Raw genomic sequence first — 17,956 nt, 5'->3', positions numbered from 1 at the left:
CAAGGAAGGAAGGAGCGGGGGCTTAGCCTGTGGGACTGGATTAGAGTTAGTGGCCTGGGAATGAAGAATTGCCTGATAAACATATAACTGAGGTATTTAACGTAAACATGCTGTCACTAAAATAGAATCTCTGTTCATTAAAATGAAGCAAAAGAATATGAAAAACAAGCTGGAAATCCAAGATGTTACATATGCAAATGAAACAGTATTGTATCCTAGAAATCAATAAGAAAGACAAGGCTATTTAGCTCAGTGGTAGATACATGTCCATACTATATAAAATCTTGGGTTCTAGAAACACACACACACACACACACACACACACACACACACACACACACACGCATGCCCACACACATAGGGCTTATGATTTCTCTTGGCTTTCAGGGTTATAGTACAACTTGAGTCCTACCTCAGGTTCAGCTTTTCCCTAGTAAATTGAAAATGGATCCTGGAGGACATTTTGCCCACAGGCTGACTTGGTTTTAATTGTATTTTATTTTGGGGGTAAAGTGTGGAGGGGTTACAGTTACATTCATCAGGTAGTGGGGTGCATTACTTCTCACACATTGGTTCTTCTTCTCATGTTTTTTCCCCCTCCCTCTTCCCCCACTCCCCAATCATTTTCTCCCCTTCCCTTTCCCCTTTCAGATAAACAAATAACATATAAACAATATACCAGATAACAAAGTCAGATACAGTAACAATATGAGATAAACCATAAGGGGTAAAAAAGAGGAAAAAAATAACTTCACATAGTTCATTAAGAACAATCACAAAGATAAACTTCTTGTTTCCATAACCTAGGGTTCAGGGGCCTGGAGTTTGGCCTAGTGGTAGAGTGCTTACCTAGCATGCAGGAAAACCTGGGTTCAATTCCTCAGTACTACATACATAGAAAAAAAGCTGGAAGTGGTGCTGAGGTTCATGTGATAAAGCTCTAGCCTTGAGAAAGCTGAAGGAAAGTGCTTAGACCCTGAGTTCAAGCCCAGAACTGGCAAAAACAACAACAACAAAACATATCCTACAGTTATTATGATCCTCTGCTAGGACAATCTTAGATGTGTACTAATCTTAAATGTGTACTGATTATTATAAATGAGAGAAACCATGGAGTCTATGTTCCTTTAGGTCTTCACTTAATAGGATTTTTTTCCCAAGTCTTTCCATTCCCTTAGGAATGGTGCAATGTCATTCTTTCTGGTGGCAGCATAGAATTCCATTGTGTATAACTACCACATCTTGTTGATCCAATCATCTACTGAGGGGCATCTGGGTTGGTTCCATATCTTCACTATGGTAAATAGTGCTGTGATGAACATCGTTGTGCTAGTAGCTTTAGTATGTCTTTATTTCTGGACATTTGGGTGAATGCCCAGGATTGGGATTTCTGGGTCATAGGGGAGCTCTATGTTTAGTCTTTTGAGGACCCCACAGGCTGGCTTTTAACCTCCATCTTCCACATGTTAACCTCTCGAGCAGCTAGGATTACAAGTGTGAGGCACCCAATATAAGTCATTAAATTTTTCTATTAAGAAAAAAACTATGAGATTCCTTTCAAAATGATCAGTGAGCAAGTATGGTACAGTCATGTTTCTCTGAGTTAAGCTGTGGATTCTAAAGAAATCTTTTCATTGTTTCTATAAAGCTCCTCACACTGTGTTTTTGCTCTAACTGGGAAACCTACATGCGTTTCCTTCCCGACCTTGATCACGTAGAGATGCTGTCAGTTTACCTGAGCATTAATCAAGGAAAATACTCATTTGATTGGCAGAGGACCATTCAATGTTGATGGAAACCTATCAACCAGTATTTTGGTTTCTAATAGACTCTCATTTGCACTAATTCATCATTTTTTAGTGCACTGTTGCAGGGAAGCATTCATAAGTGCTTGTGTTCCCAGAGTTCTGAGAAATTCAGGACAAACTGGCTGAAGAGTAAATAAAATGGGACCAATATGTCTATTCATTGTGGAAAAATAAGTTTTAGTAATAACGCAGTAGCCAGCTACTGGTACATCATGCCTATAATCCAGCTGATCCCAGGAGGCTGAGATTTGAGAATCACAGTTTGAAGCTAGTCTAGACAGACAAAAAAGATTGTATTTCCAATTAACCAACAAAAAGCTGGAAGTGGAGGTGTGGCTTAAGTGGTAGTGCACATTTTGATCAAAAAGGACAGGTAGAACTTGAGACTCAGAGTTCAGTCCTTACTGGCATATACACACAAAAAAATACATTTTAAAGGCACCTTTCTGCAGAAGCTCAGTGTAAATGAAGTCAGATCTGCTAATGGAAAAGGCAAATAATAACCCTCCCTAAATACACTAAGGTTGGCATCCATAACAGCGCTGGTGAGTAAGAGAAGCAGTCAGGTGCTAGTGGTTCACACCTGTAATTTTACCTGTTCAGGAGCCTGAGATCTGAGAATCAAGAAGGTACTTAGAAGGGTAGAAATGTATATGGGACTTTTATCTGTAACCACCACACAAGCAGAACAGGGGTGTGGCTCATCTGATAGACAAAAGTTAAAGGTAGTGCCCAGGCCTTGAGTTCCATACTCAGTACTGGCATGCACATGTACGCACACACACACACACACACACACACAGCTGAATAAAGAAGCAACAATCCATAAGCAAATGCTGGCAGAGAGGAGGTGAAGCCTAGTTGTGGAAATGCAGGCTCTTCATCCAGCCTGTCTTTGTATCACCATGAAGAGAACACAGCAAACAAACACAATCGAAAACACCTCAGCTCACTCTTGTGAGAAGAAAAGAGTTATATAAAGACGGAAATTAAGCTAATCCATTTCTATGAAGCACATGGTTTTCATTTATAATGAAATAAAAATACAATTTGAGAAAAAAATTGAATTCTCATTCTCCCGCCAACCATTTTGCCTTGCTTTTGTATGAGGGAACAAGTCTTTGATGCTTTGTTCCAGACATCTCACTCCTCTCTCTCTGAGCTTCACCCTTTTGCCCCACTGCCTCTCTCTCTCCCTTTCTCTCCCTCCCCCCCCCTCTCTCTCTTATTTCTTTCTTTCCTTCTTTCCTTCCTTTCCATCTCTCTTCTCTCTTTCTCCCACCCCTTCTTCTCTCCTTTGGTCCACTCTCTTCCCTTCTGACCTCTCCCATTTCACCCCCTCCCTATCGCTAGCTGTTTGTGAATAATTGCATATTTGTTGGGGGGGCAGGGCAGGGCTCTGGAATGTGCCCTATTTCCTTCTAATAGCTAGAACAGTCTCACCTGGTACTTTATCTGTCACCCCAGGTCTGCTGGGGGCAGCTAACCCTTGGCTCCCTCCTCACTGGAAACCTGGCTAGGGCAAAGTCAAGTACATTACTAAAACAAATATCATGTCTTCTTCTCTCTTACTTTCTTTTCTTCCTTCTTTCCTTTCTTTCTTTGAAAATAAGACTGATGGAAAGTTTCAAAACACAGAATTCCTGACACAGAGCCCAACAAGACTCCCTGCTTCCCCAGCCCCAAAAGAAACTCAAACCACCCCAGCCCCCATCCGTAGCCAAGGGGCTTGGGACAAGGGAGATGAGATCAGGCAGTCCTGGCTGGAGCCTGAGAAGGAAGGTGGGGGAGCCATGAGGCAGGCACAATGAGGGATGGTGACATTTGTTTTGGCAGAGCTGTCACCAATGCCTAACTTCAGGACAGGATGCTGCTTTCAAAGATGACACTCCATGTCAGTGTCACAGTGACACTATTGAGGAAATAGGGGTAGGATTCAGCTAGAGTACCTGGGAGTTTTCAAACTGGGACTGAAAACCCATTTGGCAGAGGAATGCAGCTGCGTCTCTGTGGTGAGTGCAATCAGAATTCTAACTCCACTGGAGCTCATTGCATTCAAGGCTGATTTAGGGTTGGCTGATACTAAGCAAGCAGAAGGCTTTGATAAGATAGGAAGTGACCGTGAGCCACTCTACAAAAGGAATTGTTACCCTGAGAGCTAATTGTTTCTCAACACTCTAACCCAACAGTAGCTTCCATGTTAGGGACAAGTACTTGACAGGATTGTACTATGTCACACAGTGCTCCCAGGACCTGGGGTATGTGATACACGCAGACTTCATTGAGTCATAACCAGCTTCTAACACCCCAAAGACCCTTGAAATCCCAGACCCCTGATCCCGTCGCACCCTTTGAGATGTTAATGCTGAAGTCCTCTTCCACAGATGCCCCTCCTGGATGCTCAGTTACTAAAGGGCTACAAGGAACAACGCTTGGCCCACTTGGTTCTCAGTGCCATCACCATGGGGTTTGTCTGGCAGGAAGGAGAGACACAGCCCGAAGAGGTAAGAGGCCCTCCAGACTGTCCTGTGATTTCCCCAGTTTGCTGTTTCTGCTCAGTGCTAGACTGTTAAATGGGTTCTTCCTTATTTTCCTCACCAGCTATTAGTTGAAGGGGAAGTGAAAGACTCATTTAAATGAAGGGATTTTTTTCTCTCTCACCAATTTCACCATTTCACTCCTTGATGAGTTTTGAAACTCTTATATGTGCACACATCTGTGTTCCAACTATGTAATGTTCATGTACATTGCTGTGTATGTATATGGACATGGACTGTTCACAGAAATCTGTGTGAAGTGTGTGGATGTGAGTGAGTCACACTTATTCCCCAGGTCAGGTCTCTATCACAGGAAGCTGAAGTAAGACTCTACTGTGATTTCCTGGGTCCTGCTCAATCTAGAAAATGCTAACCATCTGGATTCCTATGTTAAAGGTACTGCCAAGAAATCTTGCCCTTCCATTTGTGGAAGTCTCCAGAACCTTGGGGTTGCCACCTATCCTGGTCCACGCTGACTTAGTACTGACAAACTGGACGAAAAGGAACCCGGAAGGGTAAAAAAGGGGGGAAATGCTTCAAGTTTCAACAGATTGGAAGTCAGCATGACAGTCTTGTGATCTTGGCTCGTTCAGCCAGAGAAACCCAGGCATTGAAAAGTTCCTGTGGTTTAGAAGCAGGGAGGGTGAAGCAGATCATGTATCCAGCATTCCGGGTCTCAGGGTACCTTCTCCATCCACACTGCTTTCATTGGCTTGGATCACAACTGCTTGCTGCTTTGCCCATCCCATAGGATTCATTCACTGGACCATCACCCTCCACTGTAGACATATGTCATTCATTCTTTCTTGGCTATTCAAGTCTAGCTAGGATCTGGTGGATGAGTATTTATGATTTGTGAGTAGGAGTGGGTTGAGAATTTGATTAGCAATATGATTGTTTCCACTTAGCTTCCAGTACTTTTTGATAGTGGCGCTGATTGTAGAAGCATTGTCTGATGAAATTGTGTGAGATTGTTTGGTTTTCTTGGGTTTTGTTTTTATCTTCTATTGTAGAAAGGTGGCTTGAACTCAGGGCCTTGCAACTGCTTGGCTGGTGCTCTAACACTGGAACCCAACTTTCTGCTGGTTATTTTGGAGATAGAGTTTCATGGACTTTTGCGTGAGAACTGGCTTTGAACCTTGATTATCCAGATCTTAGCTTCTTAGGAGCTAGGGTTACAGGTGTGAGCCACTGACACCTGGCTTAGCATGAGTTATTTTTATAAATTCAAATGTTTAGTTTTACTTTTTATTTTATCAAGCACTCTACCACTAGGCCTTGCTCCTGGCCCTTACGTTGGTTTGTCTGTTTTTTCTGAAGTTCAAATTCACAGTTAAGGTTCAAGATATAGCATTGTTTCTTTTAGTGATTAAAACAATGATGAGACATTGAAGTTTGATGTGAAGGAAAACTTTTTCTGAGGCTGGCTGTGGGTAGCCAGAGATTGCTGAGGATATTATTGGAAACCATTAGAAAGGAATTTCAAACAAGTAGTGATTAGCTTAGGTTCTTGGGCTACCGCTATGCTTCTAGGAGGATTTTGGGTGTTCTATAGTTACTAATTACGCACTTAGACCAATTAGGCTTTAACAAAAATGTCAAACGTTAGCCAGGCACCAGTGTTTCATGAGTGTAATCCTGGCTACTCAGGAGGCTGAGATCTAAGGATCGTGGTTCAAATTCATCCCAGGCACAAAAGTCCGTGAGACACTTACTTCCAATTAACCACTGGAAAACCAGAAGTGGCAGTGTGGCTCAAGTGGTAGAGTGTTAGCCTAGAGCTGAAAAGCTCAGGGACAGAGCTCTGGCCCAGAGTTCAAATACTGGCAGCTATCAAATGTGTCTTAGCATTTGGGTGGGATAAAATAATAAACATGTGCATGAGATTTTGTGGTCAGTGCATTGAATGTTGAATTTCTAACTCACAGGAATAGAAAGAATGTGGAAAAGTTGGAGGGAAAGTGGCTGGAATGGGAAAGGAAAAGTTGGAAAATGCAACTGCAATCAGTGTCTCAGGATGAGAGTTCATAGCCTCAGGCACAGATTCAGTCCTGAGGACAAGTTCTTCTGCATAATGAATTTTTGGAGTCTGAATTTGTTGAGCACTTAGAATAAGTGCTGTGAAAAACAAAAGACCCTCACCAATCATGAGGCTGAGATGTCAGGATCATTTTTCAAAACCAGCCTGTTCAGGAAAGTCCATGAGACTCTTATTTCCAATTAATCATCAGAAAGGCTAGAAACGGAGCTGTGGCTCAAATGGTAGAGCACTAGCCTTGAGCACAAAAGCTCAGGGACAGCACCTATGCCTAAGTTGAACTCCCAGGACTGGCATAAAAAAGAAAAAGAAAAGAAATAGAAACAAGGCCTTCCACAATGGTAAAATACTCATGCAAACATCAAATAGTAGAGCAAACAGATGGGCTTGGTAAATATTGAAGAATGAGAGGAACAAAATCACTTATGAGAGAGACCTGGGCTACATGCTCTGGGCTGAGCTGTGAGTGGCATTTGTTCTTTTTTTTTTTAATCTCCCAGTAGCTTGTGGCTCAGTCATACCCTGAGACCACTAAGATTTATATGCATACACATGTCTTTATACACACACACAGTAGTGTGTATACCTATTTGTGACCCCAGAAGGTATATTTGTTTTATAAACTGTTCTTCTCATCTTCTTCTCTTTGTGGTTGCCAATAACTGAACTTCGAGAAGACCCCTGGAAATCAGGTAAGTTGTCAGAAACAAAATATTTACTCCCGTTTAAAACTCATGCTAACTTTAAAACCAAAAGGAAAGCATTCTAACTGACAGGGATAGTATGGTATCGCCTACACAAATAACATGACAAAAGACAAGAAGGAAATCTGTTCCGCATTAACAGGCTAATAGTTATCCTCCCTTGGGGAGTAAGGGTCTATTTCATTTTCTTTATTGCATTTTCCAATCTGCACATAATGAAGCACAGTGTAATACAAGGACCCTACATGTTCACTTACTCTCTGGGCTCTTTGAAGCCTGGTGCTATGGAAAAGATTTCTCATTTTCCTGTAACAGGCATGAAAGGGCAGGTTATTTTTCAGACCCACAGAAGAATCCCTCTGCAGCATGTTCTGCTGAGGTGGAAGGTATCCGGTGTGGTGTAGCAATGGTTTAGGCCTTCTTAAGGCTCCACTTTAACCATTGCTTCTCCTGACACCAAATCTTAGGCTCCACGGCAGAAGCCTAGTGTAAAAGCCAAGGCTCGAAAGTTGGGCACATGGAAGAGGAAAAATATCACTTCCCAAGCTCAATTACTTGGGTGGGAGGCAATGAAATTCATGACTATTTTTTCCCTTTTGTTCTCTTGGAGTTTGTTTCTCATCTTCTCTCATGCTTAAGATGTTAGAAGAAAAGTGACTTCTGGGTTAACTTTTTACATTTGGTAGAATGGATCTGTAGCTGAGATATTCACAACCACTCAAGGAGCAACAGGGCATTAAAAAAGATGTTGCCTTTATAATAATCTTCCACTTGGATTTCACTAGACCTTATTTAATCTCAGAATGAAGGAGGCAGCCTCAGATGGTAACACCTGTTGCTTGGGAAGCTGAAATATGGAGGGTGGTAGGTTGAGGCTAATCCGAGCAGAAAAGTCTGTGAAATTCCTTCCCCAGAATAACCAGCAGAAAATCCAGGCTGGACTCCTGGCTTAAGTGGTAGTGCACTCAATGAACATATGAGCTGAGTATGAAGACTTGAATTTAAACCTCAGTAGCAGAACAACAGCCAAAAGAAATGGAGGGGGGAGGAAGGGGGAGGAAGAGATGGGGGGGAAGGAAGAAGAAAGAAAAGGACAGGAAAGGAAACTAAAGAAAGACAAGTGAAGAAAAGTATTGGCTAGGTGTGTCAGTTCATATGTTATACCAGCACTCAGATGGCTGAGGAAGAAGATAGAGAGTTCCAGGCAAGGCAGGGCTACATAGCCAGACCTTGTCGCTAAACAAAGCAAAAGTGAAACAAAATGTACAAAGTGGTATTGGCTGGAGTTAGGTCATTCCTCCTGGGCTGGCCCTGTGACAAGTAGCTACGTGACCTCAGACAGGCTGTTCAGTGGCTCTGAGCTATACTTCTGATTCTTTGAGAAGGAAACACTACTTAGCTTTCATTGCTGTAGCTTCGTGACTTCTGACTTGGGACAAGCACGAAGGGACCCTGAAGAATCCACACTGCCTTTTTCTAACCACTACTCATGTTTTGGCTGTTCCTCCCCTGAGATGCTGGTGCAGGGCCTTCAGGGCTGATCTAGACTCTAGTCCTCAGCTCAGGTGAACTTGGACTTGAATCTGCTCCTGAGTGCTGCCGGAAGCCAGCTTCTGGGCATCTCCTGAAAAGGAAGTTACTCTTGACTGGGCTTGCACTTGTCTAACCCAGTGGGGACCTGTGGACCCTGAATGCTCCCAGTCTCTAACCATGTGACCCCTTCCTTCCCAAGTAACCTGGAGACCATCATCTCGTTTCCGGGGGGCCAGAGCCTGAAGGGCTTCGTTCTGGTGACGGTTTTGGTGGAGAAGGCAGCAGCACCTGGGATTCAGGTCTCTCCTCACTCCCTGACCTTCTTTTTCTCTTCAATAAAACCTCTTTATGATCCTTCCCCTCCCCTTTCCTTCTTCTCTCCCTTCTCCTCCCCTCTGCTTCCTACTTCAGCACAGGTGAATGTAGGTCTGGTGCTACTTTGTTCAAATCTGAGTGGAAAAAAAATCTGAATTCCAGCCCATAGTATTAGCTCCATTTTTCTCCACTCGCTGTAAAACTAGGGCTGAGCCAGGTCTCCATCAGAGACAGTGACACTGTTCTAGAAATAGAAATCAAAGTGCACAAGGCAGAAACAATCCCAGCCTTAATGGCACATGACCAAATGCAGGAAGACAGATAATGACAAGGAGAAAAGGAGGAACATCCAGGGGTTCATGGAAAGATAGACTTGACGGGCCAGTCAAAATGGGCCAGGGAAATGACAACTCAGTGTAGACCGGAGTGATGTACAAGGAGGCAGGAAAGGACAAGTCTTTAACACTAGGAGAAGCATTAAGATAACCTGATCCTGCAGGTGAGGTGGCAAACCACCAGATACAGAAAAGACTCCATATAATGCACCGGAAAAAAAATGTTTCTGCTGCATCTGGATGTCAAATTGAGTTCTATTCCTTCCCTTCTTTCAAACCTTCCCTGGTGAGTGAACAGGCGATGGCTGCTAAATCCTCAGCAAGAGAGAATCTTGGCCTCACTACTTCAGTCCCTTGGTACCCATTTACAAATGCTGCCCAGGCCACATGCTGGCTGATGCCCACCCCCATCTTGTAATTTTAGCTATCCAGGAGGCTATGATCTGATGGTTGTAGTTCAAAGCCAATCTGCACAGGAAAGTTCATGATATTCCATCTCCAATTAACCAGAAAGAAAGCTGGACAGGAGGTGTGGCTCCAGTGAGAATACCATCTGTGAGCCAAACATGCAAAGGGAAAACATGAGGTTTTGAATATAAGCCCCAATACTGGAACACACGCAAATACAACAGGAAGTGTAGCTCAGCAATAGAGCATGTGCTCAGCACATGTAAGATTATGGGTCAATTCTGAAACTAAGAACAAGACACAAAAAATGGTTAGCCATATTGCCGCCTTAGTTCTCCTTTATTGGAAAACACAGAATTTTATCCTCCCTTTACACATAGTCTCATTGATTCCTAAGGAACTTATGTAAGACAAAGAACTTATGTTGTGTAGAGGACTTGGGCATGGCTCAGATGTAGAGTAAGAGTGAAGTCCTTAATTCTCATCACAGTTCCAAAAAAAAGGAGTTTTGGAACAAGTGAGGATGCCATAGTTGAAGCTGCAGAAATAGAAGTTATAATATACAATAACCCAGGAAAAGATGGGATGAAAATGAGAGTTCAGGCCCTTGAGAACAAGAATCAATAGCTCTCAGAGGAAAGATCCAGAAAATCTGGGCAGTATGCTCTCTAGGTAACGCCAGGAAAATGCAGGCCCTCAGACAGCCCTAAGTTTCAGTTTGCTTGACAGCCTCAGAGCAGCTCTCAAATGAGACAATGATTCTTGTCCCAGGCCCTTGCTCGGGCAGTGAATGCCCTTCTACAATCCAACCAAGATGCCCTGCTCCATGGCCTGCAGCAACTGAGACTATCCATTCAGGACATCACCCGAGTTTTGGGACAAATGCATGGTAAGAGGGAGGATGGCGGGAGTGAAGGTCAAAGGCACTGCCTGGAGAAAAGGACCTGGGGTTTGGGGACATCATAAATGGACTATTATGCACTTCTATATGTATCCACAAGATGGCGCCAATGTATTTCCTTGTAAAATTTGCTGTTTGCACCTTCAGAGAATATTTTTTTTGTTTGTAAAGACTATATATAATATTATATGTAATCCAACAACATTTCATATATGTAATCTATTTTATGTAGTATTTTTGTAGGAATTATATATTATATACATTATGTATACACATATATACATATTTCTGGTTTATTTTTTTCTTGTGATTGAGCCAGTGTTCTTTTTTTCATGAGTCAAATGTGTCTTTGATATCCTGAGGTGTATAATGTGATAATGGTCTCCATGCTTCTGGGTAAGGCTTCTGCCAGCTAGGTTATGGTGGTGCGGTTTTCCTCTTCTTCCCTTCTTCTTCCCTAGTGTTCGGAGAACACAGGCTTTCCTGGTGCTTTCAGAGTCACTCAATAAGTTTGGGACACCCCTCTTCACTGTCTTCATTTGATGACCTAGAAGGTCCAGGAACCCTCCCTTGCTTCCTCCAGGGACAGACTTCCCCATACAATTAGACTTGGTATAATAGGCTGTACTACTCAGCCCAACTATTCTATTGTCCCTGCTTGGGTTAGGCTGGCAACCAATAGAATGTGAGGACTTCCAAAGTGAAGCTAGAAAAGTTGAGGAGGCCACCAACCGTGAGTGACGAAGGCTATCCAGACAGGTTGGTGTTCAACTTGGCACCTGGAAAAGACCTCAGATCTCTCTGGCCTTCAGTCTTCAGTTGTCTTCCGTTTTGGGGTTCTTCCACCTGAGGCCCAGACACAGGGAGGAGAGTATGGATTCCCTACCACTGAAATATAATGGCTTACTTTGCTTAATATGATTTTTTCCAAGTAAGTGAAGTAATCCAGGCCCAGAGAAACATAGGTTGCATAGTTTTCCTCATTTGTGGTAGCTAGAATGTGCCTATAAATCTACAAATAAATACGCTGACGGTTAAAAAAATACTACAATAGGACATGATAAATTATATAGTCTCTAAAAATTTACACAGAGTGAGACCAGAGGAGCATATTCTTAGGAAAGGATCACAAAGGCACAATGCCTAGGTGCCTTTGATCCTATGAAATGATATTTATCGAATTAAACTGCAGGAAGTGGAAACAAGAAGGTTTTTTCTTTGTTGCTGTTTTGGTTTTCTTTTCCTTTTGTGTTGTTTCTCTGTCTTTGGGAAGGTCAGGGGGCACAGAAATGTTGGGACAGAGTATGAACAAATGCAGCAGCGATATCCACTAGATACCACGGTGAAAATGAACTCTGTAACTTGTGGGTGGGGACAGGAAGGAAAAGCTGGGAGAGAGTGTGGAAAGAGGTGACATTGTTTAAAAAGAAATGTACTCTTGAATCAGACTTATAGAACTGTAACCCTTTTGTACATCATTTTTATAATAATAAAAATGCATGAAGAAACAAAAACATTAAAAAAGAAATTAATGGCACTTGGTGCTTTGGTGGCTCACACCTGTAATCTTAACTACTTAGAGCTGAGGATCTGGGTTTGAAGACAGCCCAGACAGAAAAAGTCTGTGAGACTTTATCTTCAATTGGCTACTGGAAATAAAATTGTGGCTCAAGTGGTAGAGTGCTGGTCTTGAGGACAAAAGCTCAAGGATAGCACCCAGACTTGAATTCAAGCTCCATGAGAGGCACCACAAACAACAAGAACAACAAGAACAACAACAAAACAGAAAAGAAAAGAAAGAAATATATTGGCACCAAGAGAGAGTAGCTGATTATGCCACAACAGGAAGCACAAAACTGAAGTCCTAATAGTAAAAATCAATACTAGAAGAAGCTTCAAGTTTAAGGAATCACAGGGAATTTTTAAGCATTGTCTCTAGATTATAGTTGCTAACTGTTTTTTCCTACTTGATAAATGGAGCTTGGAAATTCCCAAAATAGATTTCAGCATACAATTGCATCTTGCAGAGTCTGCCCTTACAAACATGTGCCTTTCTACTTGCCTTCTCAAATCCTTTCTTCTCTGGCTCAAAGCTCTGCTCACCTTCAGAGCAGAGGAGAAATACCTTTGTGGACTACAGTTGGCATGGCAGAGAATCTCCCAGCTGCCTTTGCCACTCTGCCCAGTTTTTCACAATTGTACACAGTGCTCACAGGCTGGAGAAGAAGCCCAGACAACTTTGTTTTCATAATCTGACTACCATAAATCTATTTTTAGTCTATCATTGTACTAAAAATATCAAACACATCCATCTCTGAATGCCATTGGCAATGGAGTGTTAACATGGCAGTTCTATCTTCAAAGTTTTCAGCTCACTTTCCCCTTCCCCCGAGTTGTTGATTTACTTCATCCTCCATCAGGTATGAGCCTTGTGATTCATTGCAAAGCTAAAATACTTTCATATTTCTAGAGACCTAATTTTAGCATGTTTATTGACATAAGAGTTCATTTTCTCCTTAAGAAGATTAAGGACTATTTGTCTCTTTCAAACAGCCAGGCAGAGTTCTGACTTTCTGAGTCAACAGAATTTCTGGCTTCTACTTGATCCTTGGGCAACTTTAGTAAAGTTTTTCTTTTAATACTGCAGAGGAGTGAAAATGGTTCCTTCTAATAATTTGATGTATTTGTTTAAATTAGATTTTCTATAGAGAGTAGATTGGGGCTAGCCTGTACTGTGAACTGCTAATGTCATTCTCTGACCCATTCACTTAATAATGTCAGAGGAATTTTCCATTTTAGCTTGTGACCTTATTCTGTCTAAAATCAATGGGAAGATAATTAACACTGGAATTTTTCTCTGTTAAATTCCATACAATAATAAAGCCATATTCATATTTCTAGTCTTCACCGTGAGTTAGCTACTATGTTGCAGCAGTCTGAAGTGATCTAAGCCACTTGGGCCACCACATTAAATCTAATAACCACCTATGATAAACCCAATGTTGTCATGTCAATCAAATCTAAAAACATTTACCCAAATACACACACAAAGCTAAGTCTCTCAGTACTGAAGCTTTCTTTTTTTTTGGTAAATCTTCACAAAGTCCTCTTAGGGATACAAGATGGAATTTAAATTATAACTCATTCAACAGCACTACCTAAAAATCATCATTCTAATTTTATGTGGTTAAGGGTAACTGATTGGCTTATACATTTACAACTTTCTTAGTTCTTCACTCTTTTGTACAACTTTCTTTTGCCTGGAGTACATTAGGGTTTCCAGTAGTGAATATCTGTGGATAACAATATCTGTCATCTAAAACTAATCATATTCTCCAGGCACCAGGACTCATGCCTGTAATCTTAGCTGCTCAGAAGGCTGAGATTACCCCAGCCCAAATCTAATCCAGACAGTTAAGTTCTCAAGACTCCATTTCCAATTAACCAACCAAAGCCAGGTTGGAAGCATGGCTCAAGGGAGAGAGTACCAACAGAAGAGGCAAGCTGAATGAGTATAAGGTTCTGAGATTAAGCCCTGGTAGCAACGAATGAATGGAGAACAAATGAATAAATGAAATAACTGACTAAGTACCAAAACAAAAAAAGTCTGCCTCAGAAGGCTGTGTGCTTGACTAGCAAGTGCAATACCTGGAGTTGAAACCTTAGCGCTGCCAATAAAAAAAGGAAATGCACTTGAGAATCACACCATATTTCTACAGAATAGTATGAGTGGACCCAATTGTTTCCATCTTAATTTAGCTTTACTTGCCACTCTGTTTCTCTTCTATCTTTTTGACTCTAGCTTTCAGCCCCTGAAAAGAACCTTATTTCTTCCACTGCCAGGCCCATAGACTTGCCATTGCTTCTGAGCTGACCTTTTATCTTATTCTAGTTCTTCCCACTGTGCATTATCCCCAGTGTTCTCGCTCCTGGAAGAGCCCTGGTCTTATGCTGGGACTGGGAGCTGCTTCACCTCTGCTAGCAAACTGGGTACCAGGGAAAGAAATGAGGCAGTGAGAAAGCAAAGAAAAAAGAGCAGACATCTAGAAGAGAATAGAGAATGTCCAGGATTCAGGTACATGAGACAGGGGAGGAGACAGCAAAGGCAAAGCAGGATAATGAACTCTGCGCCTGGTGCTGTCCCTGAGCTTTTTTTGTATGCAAGGCTAGTGTTCTACCACATGAGCCATAGAGCCATTTCTGGCTTTTTCTGAACAGTTTGTTGGAGATAAGAGTCTCATGGATTTTTCTGCCTGGGCTGGCTTTGAACCACGATCCTCAGATCTCAGCCTCCTGACTAGCTAGGATTACAGGCACGAGCCACTGGTGCCCTGCTGGTTGGATGGGTTTTAAACAAAACAAAAAGGAAATATAGGTAAAATGAATCTAAATTCACTTGGAGACGTCTTGTCTTTCACAAATGTCACATTTAAGATGCTAATTGCTGCTAGTAGGATAGGGATATTCATACTTTTAGCACCAAGTAAAACAGTAAAACAAGGAGTCAAAAATGTCAAACCCTGTCAGATATGTGAGAGTGGATTGAAGATTTAGAAGCCAAAGATGTTTTTTTTTTTGTACCTCACAAGGTTGACCAGAGGCAAGGCGAATGGTAGCTCTGGAAATTTTGTCTGGTGGAAATTACATACCAGATGGTCTGCAGGAGAAGCTAGGCAAGCAGAAGAACGGAACAGGTGTTTAAGAGCAGGAGTAGAAGAGAAACATACCTTTCCTTCAATTTTGTATAAAACGTACATAGGGCAATCTGAGTAAATAAATAATTTAATTCAGTTATTTAAATATTTTATAATGATGTTTAGGTAGTTGTTCAAAAGAGTTCAATTCCCCGTCAGACTGTGAGTGCCATGCGCCTTCATCAAGGCCATCCCTTTCATTGCTCTCTCAATTTCTGGGTTCCATTTTCACATGTGTGCACTGAAGATTATGCTTCTATTCTATCCTGCCTCTCTTGATTAATCTCTCCCTGCCCCAGCTTGGTCTCCCCTAACTCCTGGTCTTCATTTTTGTTCAATCGTGGGGGAGTTCTTTGAAGGGTTTACATCAGTACAATCTTCCGCTGTGTATCTTACTTTAGTCAGTGTTTGTGTACTGTGCATATGTTCACATATGTTGATAATTTAGGTTGAACGTCCATATATGAGAGAAAACAGATTATCCTTTGTCTCTCTGAATTGGACTTCCTTCACTTAATATAATTTTTCCAGGTCTTTCCATTTCCTTGCAAATGACATGACATTATTCTTCCTGATAGATGACTAAAGATTTCACTCTGACTGCCTGTCTGTCTGCGTGCCTGCCTGCTTGACTGTCTGTCTGTCACATACATTATCTTGATTCACTCATCCATTGTAGTACATCTGAGCTATTCCTGTAACTTGGCTACAGTAAGTAGTGTCACAATGCACATAGGTATACAAAATACCTTTCCTGTATCCTGACTTGCAGTCTGGTATTGCTTGATTATTTGGTAGTTCTGTTTAGATTTTTGAGCAATTTCCAAGGTGCCTTCCACTAGTTTACATTCCTGCCAACAGAGGGTTTGCTGAGCCCCTGGAACAATATTCCGGACATTTCTGCTTATGCCTATACATTCTAATATTTCTCCTATTCCTTCCTGTAGTAATTGTCAGGCTTTCAGGGCTTATCTTAAGGTCTTTGATTTATTTTAAATTGCTATTAGTAGAAAGTGACAAGTGGGGATCCAGTTTTACTTGTCTGCAGGTGGAAATACAATTTTGCAATACTATTTGTTGAAGAGGTTATGTTTTGTTCCAACATATAGTTTTGGTTTCCTCACCAAATGTCAAATGGCTCTAAGTACGTGGGTTTATTTCTGGGCCTTCCAGAATGGGTGTTCCATTCATCTTCAGGCCTATTTATTGTGGCAGTATGAAAGCAAAGGTCCCTATGTAGTTCTTAGCCTTAACTAGCAGTGAGTTGGCAAAGAAATTATCTACTTGCTGTTTCTGGGTCAGTGATCTGAGGAGCTTCCAAATGAATTCTCTTTACTTTGCTTAAATTTCACCCAGGCAAATCAATTGGAGATAATGGAAGGAAAATCAGATTTAGAATTAGCTCTGGACCTATAATATCCATAAACCATATACAATGGAATCTAGATTCTCATCTTAATAAATAAATTATTTAGGGCTGGAGATGTAATTCAATATAGTATAACAAAATATACTAGGTTTCATTTATAGAACCATAAAAATGAAATAATATAAAGACATATTTAATGTGTAAACAATATAATATAGCACTAGAACAAATACCCTCAGACCAGCTTCTAATTAGGGAAGAGATCACTACTAAAAATGGTGAAGGCTCTTTTTCTGATAGATGAACAGCTGCCTGTATTGACTAAGTGATTTACAACAGTGTCAGTCTTTTTTTTTACTTTACAAGTGGCTGTACAAGGCAGTTACAATCTAACATGTCTGTTCCTGTGTCTAATGCTTCTTAATGAGAGGCAATCCTTCCTCTCCTTTGTCCCCATTTCTTCTGTTCCTTTCCCCTGAATCATATCAGATTTTCCACTTCCTTTATCACATATGTACATTGAGTGTTATGACTGTATTTGTCCCAGTCCCCTGTTCTATTCATCTACCAATTCCTGCTGGATCCTTTTCTATGGTTCTTTTCATTTTGTTTTGGCCAAAATATTTTTTCTAATTGTTACCATTGTTATAAGTCCTTTCTTTAACTTAGGTAAAGTTTTACTATTTAGCAAACTATTTTTTAACTAGGTTTTATTTTGTTCTATCTATCTATCTATCTATCTATCTATCTATCTATCTATCTATCTATCTATCTATCTGGAATGTGAATCTTGTTCTACCCTAGAGTGGTGTGCCTGTCCTGGGGCTTGGTTGGGGCCTGGGAGATACCCTTGAGCTTTTGTGCTTAAGGCTAGCACTCTATCATTTGAGTCATAGCTATATTAACTTTTTGCTTGTTAATTGGAAATAAATGTCTCACAAATTTTCCTACCCAGGCTGGCTTAACCATGATCCTCAAATCCCATCCTTCTGAGTAGCTAGTATTACAAGTATAAACCATTAGCACATGGCTTATTTTATAAAATTTTGAACCTTACACAAAAAGAATAAAAAGGTTTCTTGGCCTGCAAGCTGTCCATTTTACCAAGGATCTCTGTCCAGGTTTATAGCTATAGCCAGTTTTTATGGCAAGTAGTGTTCATATTAATAGACTCTTTATTTTCTTAATATTTTTCATTTTCTTTGATCTTGATTCCACTTTTCTGCAATGTCAGTATTAGTATTTATGTTCATAATTCCCAGTGTCTATGCTTAAGATTTTCTCTAGGATAGATGTTAAATAATTGAGTTGCTC

General features: G+C 41.1%; 1 protein-coding gene across 2 annotated transcripts in view; it reads left to right on the top strand.

The window, feature by feature from the left end:
- Positions 1–17,956, top strand: part of Ido2 (indoleamine 2,3-dioxygenase 2) — a 50,974-nt gene that overhangs the window by 17,400 nt on the left and 15,618 nt on the right. For both annotated transcript variants that reach the window (XM_090353750.1, XM_090353749.1), the window contains exons 3-7: positions 4,193–4,312; positions 4,742–4,860; positions 7,061–7,075; positions 8,820–8,919; positions 10,450–10,567. In XM_090353750.1, the coding sequence (XP_090209876.1) occupies positions 4,193–4,312; positions 4,742–4,860; positions 7,061–7,075; positions 8,820–8,919; positions 10,450–10,567 (472 nt within the window). The remainder of the gene's footprint in view (positions 1–4,192; positions 4,313–4,741; positions 4,861–7,060; positions 7,076–8,819; positions 8,920–10,449; positions 10,568–17,956) is intronic.

The sequence above is a fragment of the Megascapheus bottae genome, chromosome 20 (genome assembly GCF_031878675.1).
Source record: "Megascapheus bottae isolate mThoBot1 chromosome 20, mThoBot2.hap1, whole genome shotgun sequence".
In the NCBI taxonomy this organism is placed as follows: domain Eukaryota; kingdom Metazoa; phylum Chordata; class Mammalia; order Rodentia; family Geomyidae; genus Megascapheus; species Megascapheus bottae.
Note: the sequence above shows the minus strand (reverse complement) of the source record. Positions and strands in the feature narration are given on the sequence as shown.